This window comes from Strigops habroptila, chromosome 8, assembly GCF_004027225.2.
Source record: "Strigops habroptila isolate Jane chromosome 8, bStrHab1.2.pri, whole genome shotgun sequence".
Classification (NCBI taxonomy): domain Eukaryota; kingdom Metazoa; phylum Chordata; class Aves; order Psittaciformes; family Psittacidae; genus Strigops; species Strigops habroptila.
In genome coordinates, this window is record NC_044284.2 from 17,884,781 (window position 1) to 17,898,943 (window position 14,163).

The 14,163-nt window shown below is 38.7% G+C and overlaps 1 protein-coding gene across 1 annotated transcript in view; it reads right to left on the reverse strand.

The window, feature by feature from the left end:
* Positions 1-417: 417 nt before the first annotated feature.
* Positions 418-14,163, reverse strand: part of FARSB (phenylalanyl-tRNA synthetase subunit beta) — a 39,206-nt gene continuing 25,460 nt past the window's right edge. Inside the window, exon 17 of the mRNA XM_030494543.1 lies at positions 418-692. Within this exon, the coding sequence (XP_030350403.1) occupies positions 541-692 (152 nt within the window). The 3' untranslated portion in view covers positions 418-540. The remainder of the gene's footprint in view (positions 693-14,163) is intronic.

Here is a 14,163-nt window from a genome sequence, read left to right on the forward strand (position 1 = left end):
CTGGTTTTCATGAAATAAGTTTGTTTTCCTCCTCCAGCCACTGATGAACACATGACAACCGTACAGAATAAAAGCTCAACTCCTTAGTTCTGCTCACATTCACTCAACATTTGCTCTAATCAATTATCTTATTTCATGCAATAAGAAAAGAATGAAATTCCTGTTATGCAGCCATAATCAGTTACAGTATGAAGCTGTGTCTGTGGAACATTTCTGATTTTGAAAACTAATCACGTGCTCTGCCATTACATTTCTCTTTTAATACACCGGGCTTTTACCCAACTTGTTTCTCCCTCCTCCCCCTCCTCGCCCTTTGAAAACAGTGAGGGCACGATCTAGTCCGAGATGCCACATTCTTCCCCTGCAGAAGCTAGCCAAATTGCACTGTAAGGAACATATTTAACCAGGGAGCCAGACTCTTGTTTTTCTAGTTTATTGGAACATAAAAGCGCAAGCGGATGTCCCCCACAGAGGAAGACAAAAGAGCAGAGGGTACTGCATGTGACCGTGGATGGCTGTAGGAGGATAAAAGTCCCGTCTTCACACGAAGGGCTCAATATTGATCTCTAGGGCAGAGCAAGGCATGGTGAGCTCAAACTTGGTGATAACATCGGGGTGTAGGACTCCAAGTTTCCCAATGCTTTGACCTTTGGCAAAGACCTCAGCACAGCGACCAGGAAAGAAAGCAGAGCCTGTGAAGAAAGTGAGAGAAAAATCAATATTTCTCCGCTCCAAAGAAGTCAATAGGCATTTAACACAGAGAACAAAGCTCTCAGGATTAAACTGTTTTCTGTGCTGAGATGCTAAGAAGGGGCAATCACTTTCTTGCATTAACAGTTGTCATGATTGATAGAGGACGAGGAAACACTTTGAGTTAAAAATAAAATGTGAAGCCCAAAGCGTGGGCCTTTTTCACACTCCACTTGTTTTGACTAAGTTACTCCTGTAATAGAAATTAGCACAGATGAGTCGAGTCACAGGGCTACTGAAATGAAGAACTTTTGCAGGCTTCAGGCTATGTAACACCTGAATGTTTCCCACCTTAGTCTGTTTAAAGAAATAAAGCTTGCTGTCATCTAAGGGGTAAGTAGGCACGTCACGCTTGATTACATGTCACATAATTAGAAACAACCTACATTCCTCAGCTGGAGAAGAGCCTTTAAGCAGTTTTATATACGCTGCAAAACTGTGGAACAATGAACAACTCAAAGGAAGTCAAAGATCATCTTCCTTTTACCTCAAACCAAGCCCCAAGTTTTATATGTTATTTGGGAGGGTTTTGTTTTGTTGGGTTTTCTTTAAATGAATATTGAATTGGCCATGAAGAACTTAGAGGAGCTGTACAGATTTTTCCATGGAAAGCCTTTCCTAGCTGGGAACTTATCTGTGCGTGTTGGCTATACCAGCGATACGTTCAAGCCTGCCTATAGCAGAGCTACGCTTCCCCTTTTTTTTGTCCCTGTCTTGAGGTGAATGGCATTTTGACCTGATAACCCATCAAAAGCCAAAACCAAACCAGCAACTTGCCCCATCTGAAGCCACCTCTTTCATAACAAGTGTGTGGAAGCAAACACAGTGCATAGGACCTCCAGGCTCTACGGAGTGCTGCAGACAATGCTGTGAACTCAAAGCAGCAAAGGGGAGAGAACGAAACAAAGCCACTGAATCTTCCTTACTACTGAATGTAGAAAGCTGCCTCCACCATGTTTTTAATGCTACTGCCCTTGCAGACAGGGAAGGGCTTTCTACTAGATTTCCACTCAAAAGTTAAACAAGTCGGCAGGGACAGCATCAGGCGCCAGTCACCTTCCCTGCCCTCAGCTCTTGCTCTGCATCTTTATCTCAATAGGCCAATATCCAAAAAAGCATCTTCCACAGGAAAAGCTAGTTATTGGGTATGTGTGCAGTTGCATCGCTGTGGATGAGAAACATCCCTGCTCTACTTGCTTCTGTGCCAGTATGAAGACAACAGCTGAGGAGATGCTTCCAGTCCTGCTCCCTGCCTGCTCCCAGCTGTCACGGTACTCAGCCCTCCAGCATCTTCTGCATCCTGCAAAAGGACCGTAAGCATTTCCTAATGGCAACTTACTCTCTGGTTGATCCAAATGCTATTTAAGGTTCAGGATCTGCCCAGGACATTTTACTGCCTTTACAAAGATCTATTTAAAAAGGCAATAAAGGACCAAATTAACCTCAAACCTCAGGAAGGTTTGCATGACACTGATCACTAGTGGTCAAGCCCAGAGATACATTCTTTGTTAGCTTCCCAATGGAAATAATTCACTTAAGAAGTGTCTCCGATGAGGTGTGTAGTCGTAACTTGCAGCTACAAAAATAAGAACAGCAATTAGGTCTTTTTCTTGTCCAACTTCTTGCAAGCGCAAATTAACTTACATGCATACTTCAATTTTGGCTGCCTTGTGAAATCTGACGGCAGTAGTAAATGACGACGGCAACATTACCTAAAGCCTGTTTTAAAAAATATTCAGAACCAGTATCTTTTAAATCATCCAGTTCCAGTCTCAACTACAAGCGCAAACCAGCTACTTACACTGGATGTACAAAAGTGACATTATCTAGCCCCTCAACGTTTCTGGCATGTGACTTTAGCCAAACAGACACTTGCCACTGCCAAGCTGCTCTATTCAAAACAAGTGTTAAAATAAACCTTGACGAAACAAATTTAGACAGGAAACAAATGCCACATATAGAGATCACTCTTCAGATTGTGGGTGAAAACATAACCTAAAAATAAAGTACCCTTGTAGTTAGTGGTAAAGACTTTCCTATTTGTGAATAAAGCTGGTATTGTACCAAGGATGTGAGCAACACACAGTGACGTTCTTTTAGAAACTTGACTGTAAGCTTAAAGTGGCACAAGAGCAAAAACCAAGCAGAAGTACTGGCATAGTACTCCACTATGAGATTATAGGGAAAAAGAGCTCTGACGATATGGTTAGTTATAAAGCTGTGAGTCTGACTTCTCTCTTCTTCTGAGCTGCCTTGTATGTAGCCTTGGGAAAGTTACTTTATCTTCTTGCACATCTAGACCCAATTAGATCATGAGACTTAACTGTTTTTAAACTTGTTGTAGACATCTGGATAGGGTCTAAAATAATACTGCGCTCAGCTAGTCTACAAAAGGCAGTTTCCAAGATCTGTGCGGCTTCCCATTGTGCGAAACGATTTTATGTTTTGAGGCCCATGAAATGCTCTGCTACCTGAGCATGACTAGTTGTCGGTCTCTCAGTCAGAAGTTAGATAGAAAGTGGACAGGCAGCAGGGGGACTTAAAGCCTCATCTGACCCTCACATACACCACTACTGACCTTCCCTGGGAGGTTAACTTCAGTAGAAGTTCTCTTGCATTTGACTAAATAATATGCATTTATGAAAACTTTTGAAAACTGATGGAAATTCATGACAATATATTGGAAACTAAGAAATAGCTTAATGATTATGGCATAAAGTGAACAGTTACATTAGCTAGAATCTTAACACCGATAAAATCGATACCTTCTTACTATGAGCCTACAGCACAGCTTCATACACAAGTGAGCTGAATCAGTGAATCACCACTGCTAAAAGGGAGGTGGTGGCTCTCCACCTGGAGAGGGGAGGAGAGTGGAACAAGCTGCTGATTTGGCTGAAGGCTTTACCATGAAACCATACATTTAGTGTGCTCTGAATACACTGCTCCAGGCTAGGGGTTAGGCATTCAGCCATGTTTCTGTCTCATATGCAGCAACTGATGCTGGGCTGTGATGTTATTTTACTTTGTGCTTCCTTGCAGTGAAGAGGTAAACACATAATGAATATCAAGGGGGTACATTTAGCTCCCCAAAATGCAGAAAGCAGGACCTTCAAATCACCCCTCTATTTCTACTTAATCTAACCCTGAAATGTTGGTTACTTCACAGTGTGGTCACTGGTGTGCCTGGTGCTTTGCAGATATGGCACTTGCAGCGTATAATTCTGTGACTGGAAGAGACCAGCCAATAGGCAAATAAAAATGAAAGAATCTGTTAAAAGCTTTAGGGTCCCCATCTGTCCAGCTAACGGTTCTTGCACCAAAGAAACATGAGCTAAGGAATAGGTTTACAGAGAGTTTATGAACTCTGGTTAATAATGAAACTATTACTATTATTATTATTATTGGCTGCATTACAGAATGCTTCAAAGTATATTCCTGCCTGCCAAAAGGGCCTCCAGAATGCATCCCGCAGATAGGGATCTAAGGTCGTCTTCGTCTTAGTAACTTTTCCTTTGACCACACATGTAAGAGAAGGACGTTGGCTCTCGCCTGAGAATGGGTGTTGTTGGTCCATGTATTCCTGCCAGGGCACCAGAATTTGATGCAAATATAAATTTCAGATCAAAAAATTCAGACATTGAAAGGGAAACACATACAGGAAGAAAAAAACTCAGAAGAAACATGAAAAATCTGAGCAGAAAGTGGGAAAAAGAGAAACGAGCATTTGCAGCTGGGGGGAGTGTTCTGACTGAGGGACCAACCATGACTAGAAAAGGAGGCCTGAGCTAGAGGAATCTCCCTGTGCTGAGGACAACATGTAGGTTGAGGAGGACCTGAGCAACCTACAGAGCAGGATAGCAAAACAGAGGATTCGTCAAAATAACCAGGAAACAAAGGTAAGGATTTTTTTTTTCTTGATCTGTGTGTTTCTTGTATTATTAAGTAAATAGTGATGGTGTTTTAGACTTGTAGCAAGGCTTGTGTTATGGACTGGACTATCATGTCAACTCTTAAAGTAGAAAACTTTAGAGTGAGAGTCAAGGCTGTTTGAAAGGTATGTGCCTATGCTACTTGCACATATAGAAATGAACAAAAAAATGCACGTTATGATATTGCTTGAATAAATCACACTGTAAGCTGAAGCCCAGTGTTCTTAAGCTTCAATAAAGTCTTTATGCCAGAAGGAGTCCAAAGGGTGCTTTCCCAGCACCTTTTGAGCAGGAGTTCAAAGGAGTTCAAATAGAATTTGTCGCATCTGTGTATGTAACATCATCAAGAACAGTATGGTTGTGAACAGCATGGTCTTCCTGAAGAAAGCTTCCAAAGCTTTCTGAAGAAAGTTGCCAAAGCACTCCTGGAAGCACCATTATCAGTAGGTGTGCTAGGAAGGGACTGTGTTTGCTGCTGGTGCAATTATATTGAAAGGCTGCTCTTGTAGGTCTGGTTGGTTGTACCATGAAGCACGTCGAGAACCAAAATTCATTTAAATGTTGTGGTTTACTACACCATCTATTTTAAGGACAACGGATTTACCACTCTTGATATAGTTAATCCTTTCTGCTCTGCACACTAACAGTACTTCATAAACTTCACCTTGAAATCCAGTCATATTTCAAGGTCCTTGCTGATAGAGACCTATGCAATGCCAGAAAAAGCAAGAAAGTCTAGCAGTGGAAATCCATCTCTTAATATGTCAACATTATAATTGGTAGTTACGAGAAGGGGTGGGGTGAAATACAATATGTGTTTCTAAAGAAGAGATGCCAAAGCCAGCCATGTCTTACGCTGACATACTACATACAAGAGAAAGAAAAAAGCTACTTCTTGTGGCTGCAAGTAAGAATTTAATTTCCAATGTTCAGTGATGTAGAAATAATACCTTTAATTAAAGCTTCTGTAGCATGTCCTCAAAATCTGTAATTGCCTCTCTGTATTCAGGCAACAGGGCCACTTTGATTGCTTTGGGGTAATTCTTTGGCCACTAATCCAATAGAGCATGTAGTCTTTAGCACATTTTCTGGCTAATTGACCCTCAAAGAGCTCTGAGTTCCCTGCACTCTTTGTTGTCAAACACCTTGCACAGTTTCTTCTCTCTACCTTACTCTCCCTCCTTTTCAAAAAGAAATAGATTAAAGTAGTATTATAAGCCTACAGTTGCACTAAGCCTTCAAACCCACTTGCTTATTCCTGTAATTTGAAGGAACATCGGAAGCTGAGGCTTAAGAAGGTAATAAGCTCTTCTCTATCTGGCCTCCAAAGTCTTTCATCTTAATTCTCCATCCCCTTAGTCACTCCAGCTGCCCTTTCACTACCTCATCCTGACTCACCTGGTGAAGTACTTTACCTGTGCTACACTGGATCAAATTTAGTTTTCTGAGGCTAGATGCTGGTTTTCTCTTTAGGGTCAGATTCTTCACATTTTCAACTAATTCCTTCTTTTGGGAGACAGGCTCAAATGCAAAGTCGCAGGACCCTATCAGACCAGTTGATATTTTAAAAGGTAACTGCCTTTTCTTGCCCATGTATGCAGTGAAGTCAGGCTCCCAGAACCTCATACAAAGCAAGAGCAACCTCAAAATCAGATCTTGTCATGGAGTGATTTACATTCACCTTATTTGTAAAATCACAGACATCTCAAATCTTGCATGATTTTCGGAACATGCTGAGAGATCAACTGCTCTTTTAAGTTGCACGTTGTCAGCAGTTCTTCTCCATATACCCTCATGCACAGAAAACCAAACTTTGGGATCAGTAGGATGTTTATTAGCTTTAGCTTCCAGGTTTGTAACTCCTGACTAAAGCTGTGCCAGAACAACCTCCACTCTCCTGATCACACCTAACTGTAATGAAACATCAGGAAATTCAAATCAGTACAATCAAATTGAAGGTAAGCATCTTATATTTATTTATTTATTTTCAATTTCCCAAAGAAAATAATAAATACATGAAAAGCTGACAGAGGAAATATCTGTATGATGTGAATGAGTATGTCCTCTATTTAAAAGACAGCTTTCCTTCTGGTTTCTTCCTATGTCTTTTTAAAAGCCTCCACATATAGGTCATAGCAGAAGAGGGTAAAGGGACAATAAATTATTTACCCGGACTGGTACACTGGATACCCAAAAATAGAGTGGAGTATTAGAGTCCTTGTACACACAATGAGGCTAGGGAATATGGAGAACCATCCACAAATTTGTAGAGGTCAGTCAATGAACCATCTTCTTGTGTTACAACCAAGTTGATGGCTGCATTTCTACCAATATGTATCTCAGGGAAGGTGTGAGAAAACCTAATTCTTCTGCCTCATGAAAACCCTCATGCAGCTCTACAACTGAATATTTTTCTATTCTGTATTTGACAATATTTAAGATTAATAGGGATCAATGATACTGTTTTACAAATACAAACTGTGTGGAAATAATAGAAACGCTGCTTGGGTCCAACAAGCAGCTAACAACAGTTGTCAGTTGTGTGTTGAAGTATATCAACGGTGAACTGGGGACTGGTGTAGCTACAAATCTCTTTCCTTTATTTACCTTGAGAAAAAGAGACCAATACAGACTTTTAGACTAGATTTATTTTTCATTCTTGCTGTAGAATGCCCCAAGAGCTTTAACAGAGGATGTTTGGTGTTGCTGAATCTCAGGTTCAAGAATTTAATAGGTTTGGAGCTCTTCTTTATTCATTCAGGGATTACAACAGTGTCAGACACAAGATTATTTGGGTAAAATCACTGTGTTCCTGCCTTTCCTAATGAAAGGTAATATGTGGGTGGCAGACTTTTTGGATCACTGATCCTGGTAACAGGTTTTCATGCATTCAGTGCTGGAGTACTAGGGTGGCTGCTTAAATAATGCATACAGAATAAGTAGGAAACCTACAAAGAAGTCTATCAAATTCCATGTCTTTTTATAGAAAACAGTATTTGTGTATAAAGCTCAATAAATTTTCATTTGTGTGGCAGTTGTGAGAAACAGCAATTCTACACTGGAGGTTAGCGCTGTAATGGTAACTCTACAGTGCAGCTAATCTTTGCTTTTAGGCCAGTTTTATCTGATTTATCCAGATTTAGCTGAAATGTTATACTTCGTCCTCTCTAAAAGTCGCAAATCTAAGCTGATACTGTGTCACAGCTATTTATAAAACTAGATAATTCCTAATCCCAAATAGAGTGCTCTTTTTTTTTCCAGATGTCTTGCTATTTCACTTGAGTTAGAGAACACAAAGCTTTGAATATCAGAAAACTTAATTTCTTTCTCTTGCACGACTGTTTTTACCCTCTTTAAATATCTAAAGAAATAATTCATCCTTGAAAATATCAGAATCTGTCAGAAACTGGGAAACAATAAACCGTATTCTTTATGGTAGGGGGTATAACATACTCTATGCACCGTAAGGCAGCAGATTTTAGCTTTTAGAATCTGCTTTCATACAAGTATTAGAGAATACCAAGAACCAGCACTAAGTCACTCTTAAAGTCTACTTTACTATGTCATGTTTAGTTTCCACGTTGTTTATTCACTTCACGTCCTAGACCAAGCTGTCCTCCCCTCCCAACGACTTGACATTACTTGCTGAGATAAATAACAGCCACCTGATGTTATGCTTTCACAGCTACCACATTTCATGCCTTTCAGAAAATGACTTGACAAACTAGCATGGAATAACACATAATTAAACAATTAATCTCAGCAGTCACTGGAACTGTTAATCATTTAGTTTTAACAACTAAGATTTCTGTTGCAAACCAGCACCTTGTGGCTAAAGCATACAGCTGTACCTCTAGGAACAGAAATGCTTGAACTGGTTAAGTGTGAGTCAGCTCAAGGCCAGAAGCAAGGCTGGGTCTACAACGAATCCTATTCTGTTTCTGGACTCAAGCAAAGAGGGTCTGTACCCAGCACATGTACTGGGTTGAGTCTACACTAGCTCGGCATTTCGTTCGTTATCTACTGTTTTCTAATACATACACCACAAGCAAAGGTAAAGTCAATTCCTCCACCATGGTCAGCAGAAACTAATCTTAGGATCTTGCATTCATCTTGATTCTAAAAGTTTGAGCCAAAATCTTGCAAATTTCTGTTTAAAATTTTAATGCATAACTAAATGTTAGAAAAGGCATGTGAGATTAAACTTGAAGCACTGTCCCTCTGTCTCCATATCGCAGTTCAAAAATTGAACCAGATCAGAGAACTGCTTAACTATGATCTATAAATTTGACGTGATCACAATTGCTAGCATTAGTATCACTACTGTAGTGAAAATGAAAGCATACAGACACTCAGGTGGCCTCTAGCCACAGCAGGCTGTGCAGGTGAAAATGGAATTGAAGGATGAAGCTGTGGCGCTGGTCAAGTGTAGCACTTTACTAGAGAAGCTAATGCAACCAGACCTGTGCCCTGACCCTCACCACTTAGATTACTGCCCCTGTTCACCGAGAAAGAAGATGTGCATTTGCTGCTATTTCTGCTACTCACTTGGATAAGTTTTTTTCTTAGAGAAGGCTTTGCAACATTGAAAATACGGTTTATGACTAAGAAATAATTTTCTATTTCAAAATGTAAGGAGACAGGCAGAAAAAAATGGAAATTACCCAATTCTGTATTATATAATGTAAGCTCTGCCAGACATTTAAAACTGTTTATGCAAACAAGATTTTTATCGGTTTACTTGTTATCTTTTTTTAGTCATACATCATAGTTGCCTTTGGGGGGCGGGGAAGAATTAAACTCTGAAGAGGCCTCTCCATAAATGAACAGCAGAAGAGCAAAGACTTAATGTCAGGGAGAAGAAATGAACATGCTGAGCTCAGGAAAACAAATGCTAATGATTTAGATGGTTCTGGGAGTTGACAAAAATTGGTATAAAATGAAAAGTCTAACTGTCAGGAGAAATGCTGCTATTTTTTGGAGCATCCCTAATTGTCAGAATAAAATGCAATGGGAAGAGAAACATTGCAATCTTTACTAGTTAGTACGTGCAAAAAGAGGAAGATAAGATAGCTTATGTCTCTTTACAAGTTGACAACCCTCCCCAGAGTACTCGTGCAGTTACCATAGATTTTTTCCTCCCACTAATATACTACAGGAAGCATACTTCTAAATGAGTCAATTCAAAGGAGTTTCTGTTCTGAAATTTTCCAAATTTGAGAAAAGAAAAATTTCTTTGTTCTCTTGTTAAACTTCTTTATTTCCTATGTGGGGGAAAAAGTGCATCAAATGTGATTTGGTGATGAATGTGTAAAAGACAAAGAAGCCTAAGCCTGCCAAACCTTTTTATCACATGCTATGCTAAAATAGTGTACTTTTCCTCTGATACACCCTTTTTTGGGGATAAGCGTTGTGCAAGCAGATTACACTTGAAGGGTATCAGGAAGGAACAGTCAAAAACTTTCAGAAGAGGAGCTGAAATGACCATAGGAATGGAAAAGCCCTCCTCAAACTTGTTTTTGATAGCCTCTTTTTTTTTTTTTCATAATAAAAATCAACTGTATAACACAAAGCTAATGAAATTAGGCTTATTTCCAGAACCATACTAAGGGTTTTGCAACAAACTCTTTGTGTTGTTTGGCCTAACTGCATCACTTGCAACAGCAAAAACACTTCTGAGATGTCCAATGATACAGTGTGCTGTCAAATTTTGATAAATCACGTCTATCTGGAGAAACTCCAAACATTGTAGACCCCCACTTCAGCTGATTAAATAATATAAGCAACCTTCCTGGTTCATATCTTTGCCAGGTACCTCCTTGGGTGTTAATCCAGTTACAACCAAATTTGACGCATCAGCACTAGTGTGGGAAGATACTTGGTAAGACAGAAATAAACTTGGCCTAAGTTTGTAGGGATTTAGTTCCTATAAATCTAAAATCCTGAATTTACAGGAAGGAAATAAAGTGCAGAGTTAACAGACAATTAAAGGGACATTAAGCGAGCAGCCACAGCTGTTTTATTAGATAGTTTGAGTTGTTAGAACTGTAGTTCTTCACCAAACTAAGCTCCCTTCATGCTGCAGGAAAAACTGCTCAAGAGAAAAGAATGAGAAATTAATTAGAAATTCATTAGATCTCAAAGTAGCGGCCAAAAGGGCAAAAGCCATAGGAACTAGTGACAAACATCAAATTTTGTATGATGCCTTATAATTAAGCAATTGTAATGATCAGTGCTGGAACTCCTGAAACCCCTTGTAGAACTAGGGTAATACATTTAAAAGTACTAAAATCAGTCAGATTTAATAATCAACAAACCTGTCCTTACTTTTTCATGTTAATTAATGAAGCTGACTGTGAGGGAGAGTTAAAAAATAAACAGAAAAACAGAAGTGGAAGATTGGGAGATCTTCAAGAACAATTTACCAGGACTAGGATGTACTGGGAATTCTGCAGTACTAGAAAAATTTATCGCCATCCCGGTATTCCAAGGTGGATGACCTAGATTGATCATGAGTAAGAAAAAAAATTAGGGAATTAGCAAATGTTAAATTCAGAGGACTTGAATAAAGTCCATTACTAGCTGGTTGTTTTTTTTTTTTAATTGAAAACAGATGCTGTCAAACAATTCTGTTTATCTGCCAAACTTGTAATTTGAGACTGTAAATACTATTTCAAGGATGCAATAGTGCCTGTAAAGTATCTATATCTGAACGACAATTAAATGGATTAAGAATTGACTGATATCTTCTAGTATGGCACAAATAGTATTTGAAGGCTTCACAGTAAAATTGGCATATCTCCTTTAGTTATCTCTGAGTAAACAGACAATTATTGACATTTATGAACAGTGTAATGGCTGCCAAGACAGGCAACTGAAAGGCCGGGATTGCCATTAAGAGCAACCAAGCCACAGTTCCTTAAAATAAAATGGGTATTAATAATGCCAAGTTCAGCACAGGTACTAAACAGCAGTATATCTCAGTCTCCCAATTTAAACTGATCACCAGAGCTAGTCAATTCTATACATGTAACTCGGAATTAGTCCCCGACTTCCCTCCTCTTGTCTTGCAAATTGAGGTTCACAGTCTAAATCTTCTTTTAAAGTTGTTTGTTGTCTAATTATTATTATAAAAGCAATTGTTTATTGATGTTCTTAGTTATGGAGGTAACTATTATACCTCTAATTTCACAGCTAAACCTTACTAAATGAAAAGCTATTACTGTGATTTACTGTGGAATTAAAATTTTCTACACTTTACCACACCTTTCATTTAATTAAATAAGGGCAGTAAAAAGAAGAGAGTGCAGTTTCTCTTTCTTCAACAACTGTCAATTACTGAAGGAAGCAAGACTTAATATGCATTTATTAAGGTGTTGCTGAAAACATACCCATTCCTGCTTGAAATTAAGAATACCTTCCAATAAAATTATCAGAATGCCTCTAGTTTTCAATTCAAGGGAATTGAAACCAATGAAAGTAAACTCAAAAATAAATAATTTCGTTAAATTACCTGACAAAATACGACCAAATTTGTTGGCTCTTCCTACCCATCTTTTTATTGTTTAAAAAGTTTGATTTTATTTTGTTTGCCTCCTAATTGTACACATCCATACAGATCTTTACATTCCATTAATGGTATAGAGCTAGCTAAAACGTAAGAGTTTCATGCAAAAATTTTTGTTATGGAGCACATACAAATCTGAGGATTGATGCAGTAATTGTAGTCTCTTCAATTTATGTTTGATTATGGATGCCTATGCTATAATACAAAGAAAAAAAAACAAAATGCTTTTCTAGGCCAGTATTTGTAGGATTCATCACTGTACCAAAAAGTCTGTGCATTTTAAAACAATGGGTAGCATTTCAGAGTTCTGTTGTTAAAACTTTGTCATTTTGTATATTTAGTGGTAATAAGAAACAAACAAGAGGTTCCATTAGTGACTTTGAGAAACTGAAAAGCACTGAGTGCCGAATGTACAGTGCAATCTGCGAATTCAGTCAGAATCCTCTCTTCCTTAAGGCTGCTCTTCTTCATTTATTAGCTAGCTCAGATTACACCAAAGTGTAGTGCAAAGGCCAGGGGAACATCACAATTTCACCCGTATTTTCTAGCATCTGTACTTTTTTCACAGGTGTTGCTATAAAGGCAAAAAGACTCTGACCTTAAGGTCAAATCACAGGGCACTTAGGTGTTAGTGGAACAGAAGGAGCTTAAGTAACCATGATTTGCACATATGGACCAAACAAGACTATAGTGCAGGCATTTCATTTTTCAAAGTGAATTTGGAAAAGAGGTAAATATGTGCCCAATACATCTCTATTTATTCTTTGTTGCTTATTTAAAACAACTTTTTTTTTTTGCCTATATTGTTCTCCAGTGATGACTGGAACTATGTTAATCAGTTACACAAGGAATTAAACCAGCTGGACTAAAACCCTACCTTTACACTGTGTCACTGACTAGTCAAAAGTTTTGCTTTAGATCACATACAGAAAAAGTATCTAAGATCTTTCTCAATCAGAGTCATAGAATAAACCCATTTGTCACTGTACAAATTTTTAATTTGGCACAGGCAATAAAAAAGCATGCTCCATAAAGATGCATCTAAAAATCCATGCCATGTGTAATGTTCTGATTTAAAACCTCTGAAGTAACTTGCACTGTTCTTCTGAATTATTTCAGTGTCCTGCAGTCTTGCAAGGTGTTACAGGTATCTTTTTTGTTTTTCCCACTCAGCAACTGACCTTGCTCCAATAGCTGCTGACATCTTCTCTCTCACACATGCTTAATTTGCAGATTGCAAATGAAGTTTTAAAAAGCCCCAAACCAACAAAAACCCAAAACCAAACACAATCCCCTAAACTACTTCAACTTCCAACCATCTCTGCAGTGAAGGTCTTTTACGTAAGTTGGTGCTGCATTCACTGTGGCATCAGAGTACCAACCATCTGCATTGTTACCAAGGTTAAATTCCAATGTCAGTAGAAGTGGAAATCTACATGCCATCCCAGGAGGTTTTCTGAATCACTGGTGAAACAGAAAGTAGCAGGCACTTCTTTCTCTCTTTTTTTGGTGTACAGCCAAAAGCCACAAACTGCTTGTAATATATTGCATATGACAAGGCATAATCCATCCTTTACACTAAATGCATCATGGAGTAATGTCATGGGAATGCAGGGACTTTGAATGGGCACTACAAATCCCTGCATTCCCAGAAATACTGAACAGCACTAGCATCTAGAAATAGCTTCTCTGCTGTGTTAGGATTATTTTTTGAGGTCTCTTTTCCAGTTTCTCAAAGCCAGCCACACATCACTGAAATGCTACAGTACAGAATATAAAACATGTGCAAATATTTTCAGTACTAAAGCAAACTCTTCATATGTCAGAAACCAGGATGCTATTAAAAAATGAGCTACAGATGAGTTTTGAAAAGAAATCTAATAGTTTGGTTTGACTTCAATAATAGCTGAGTAT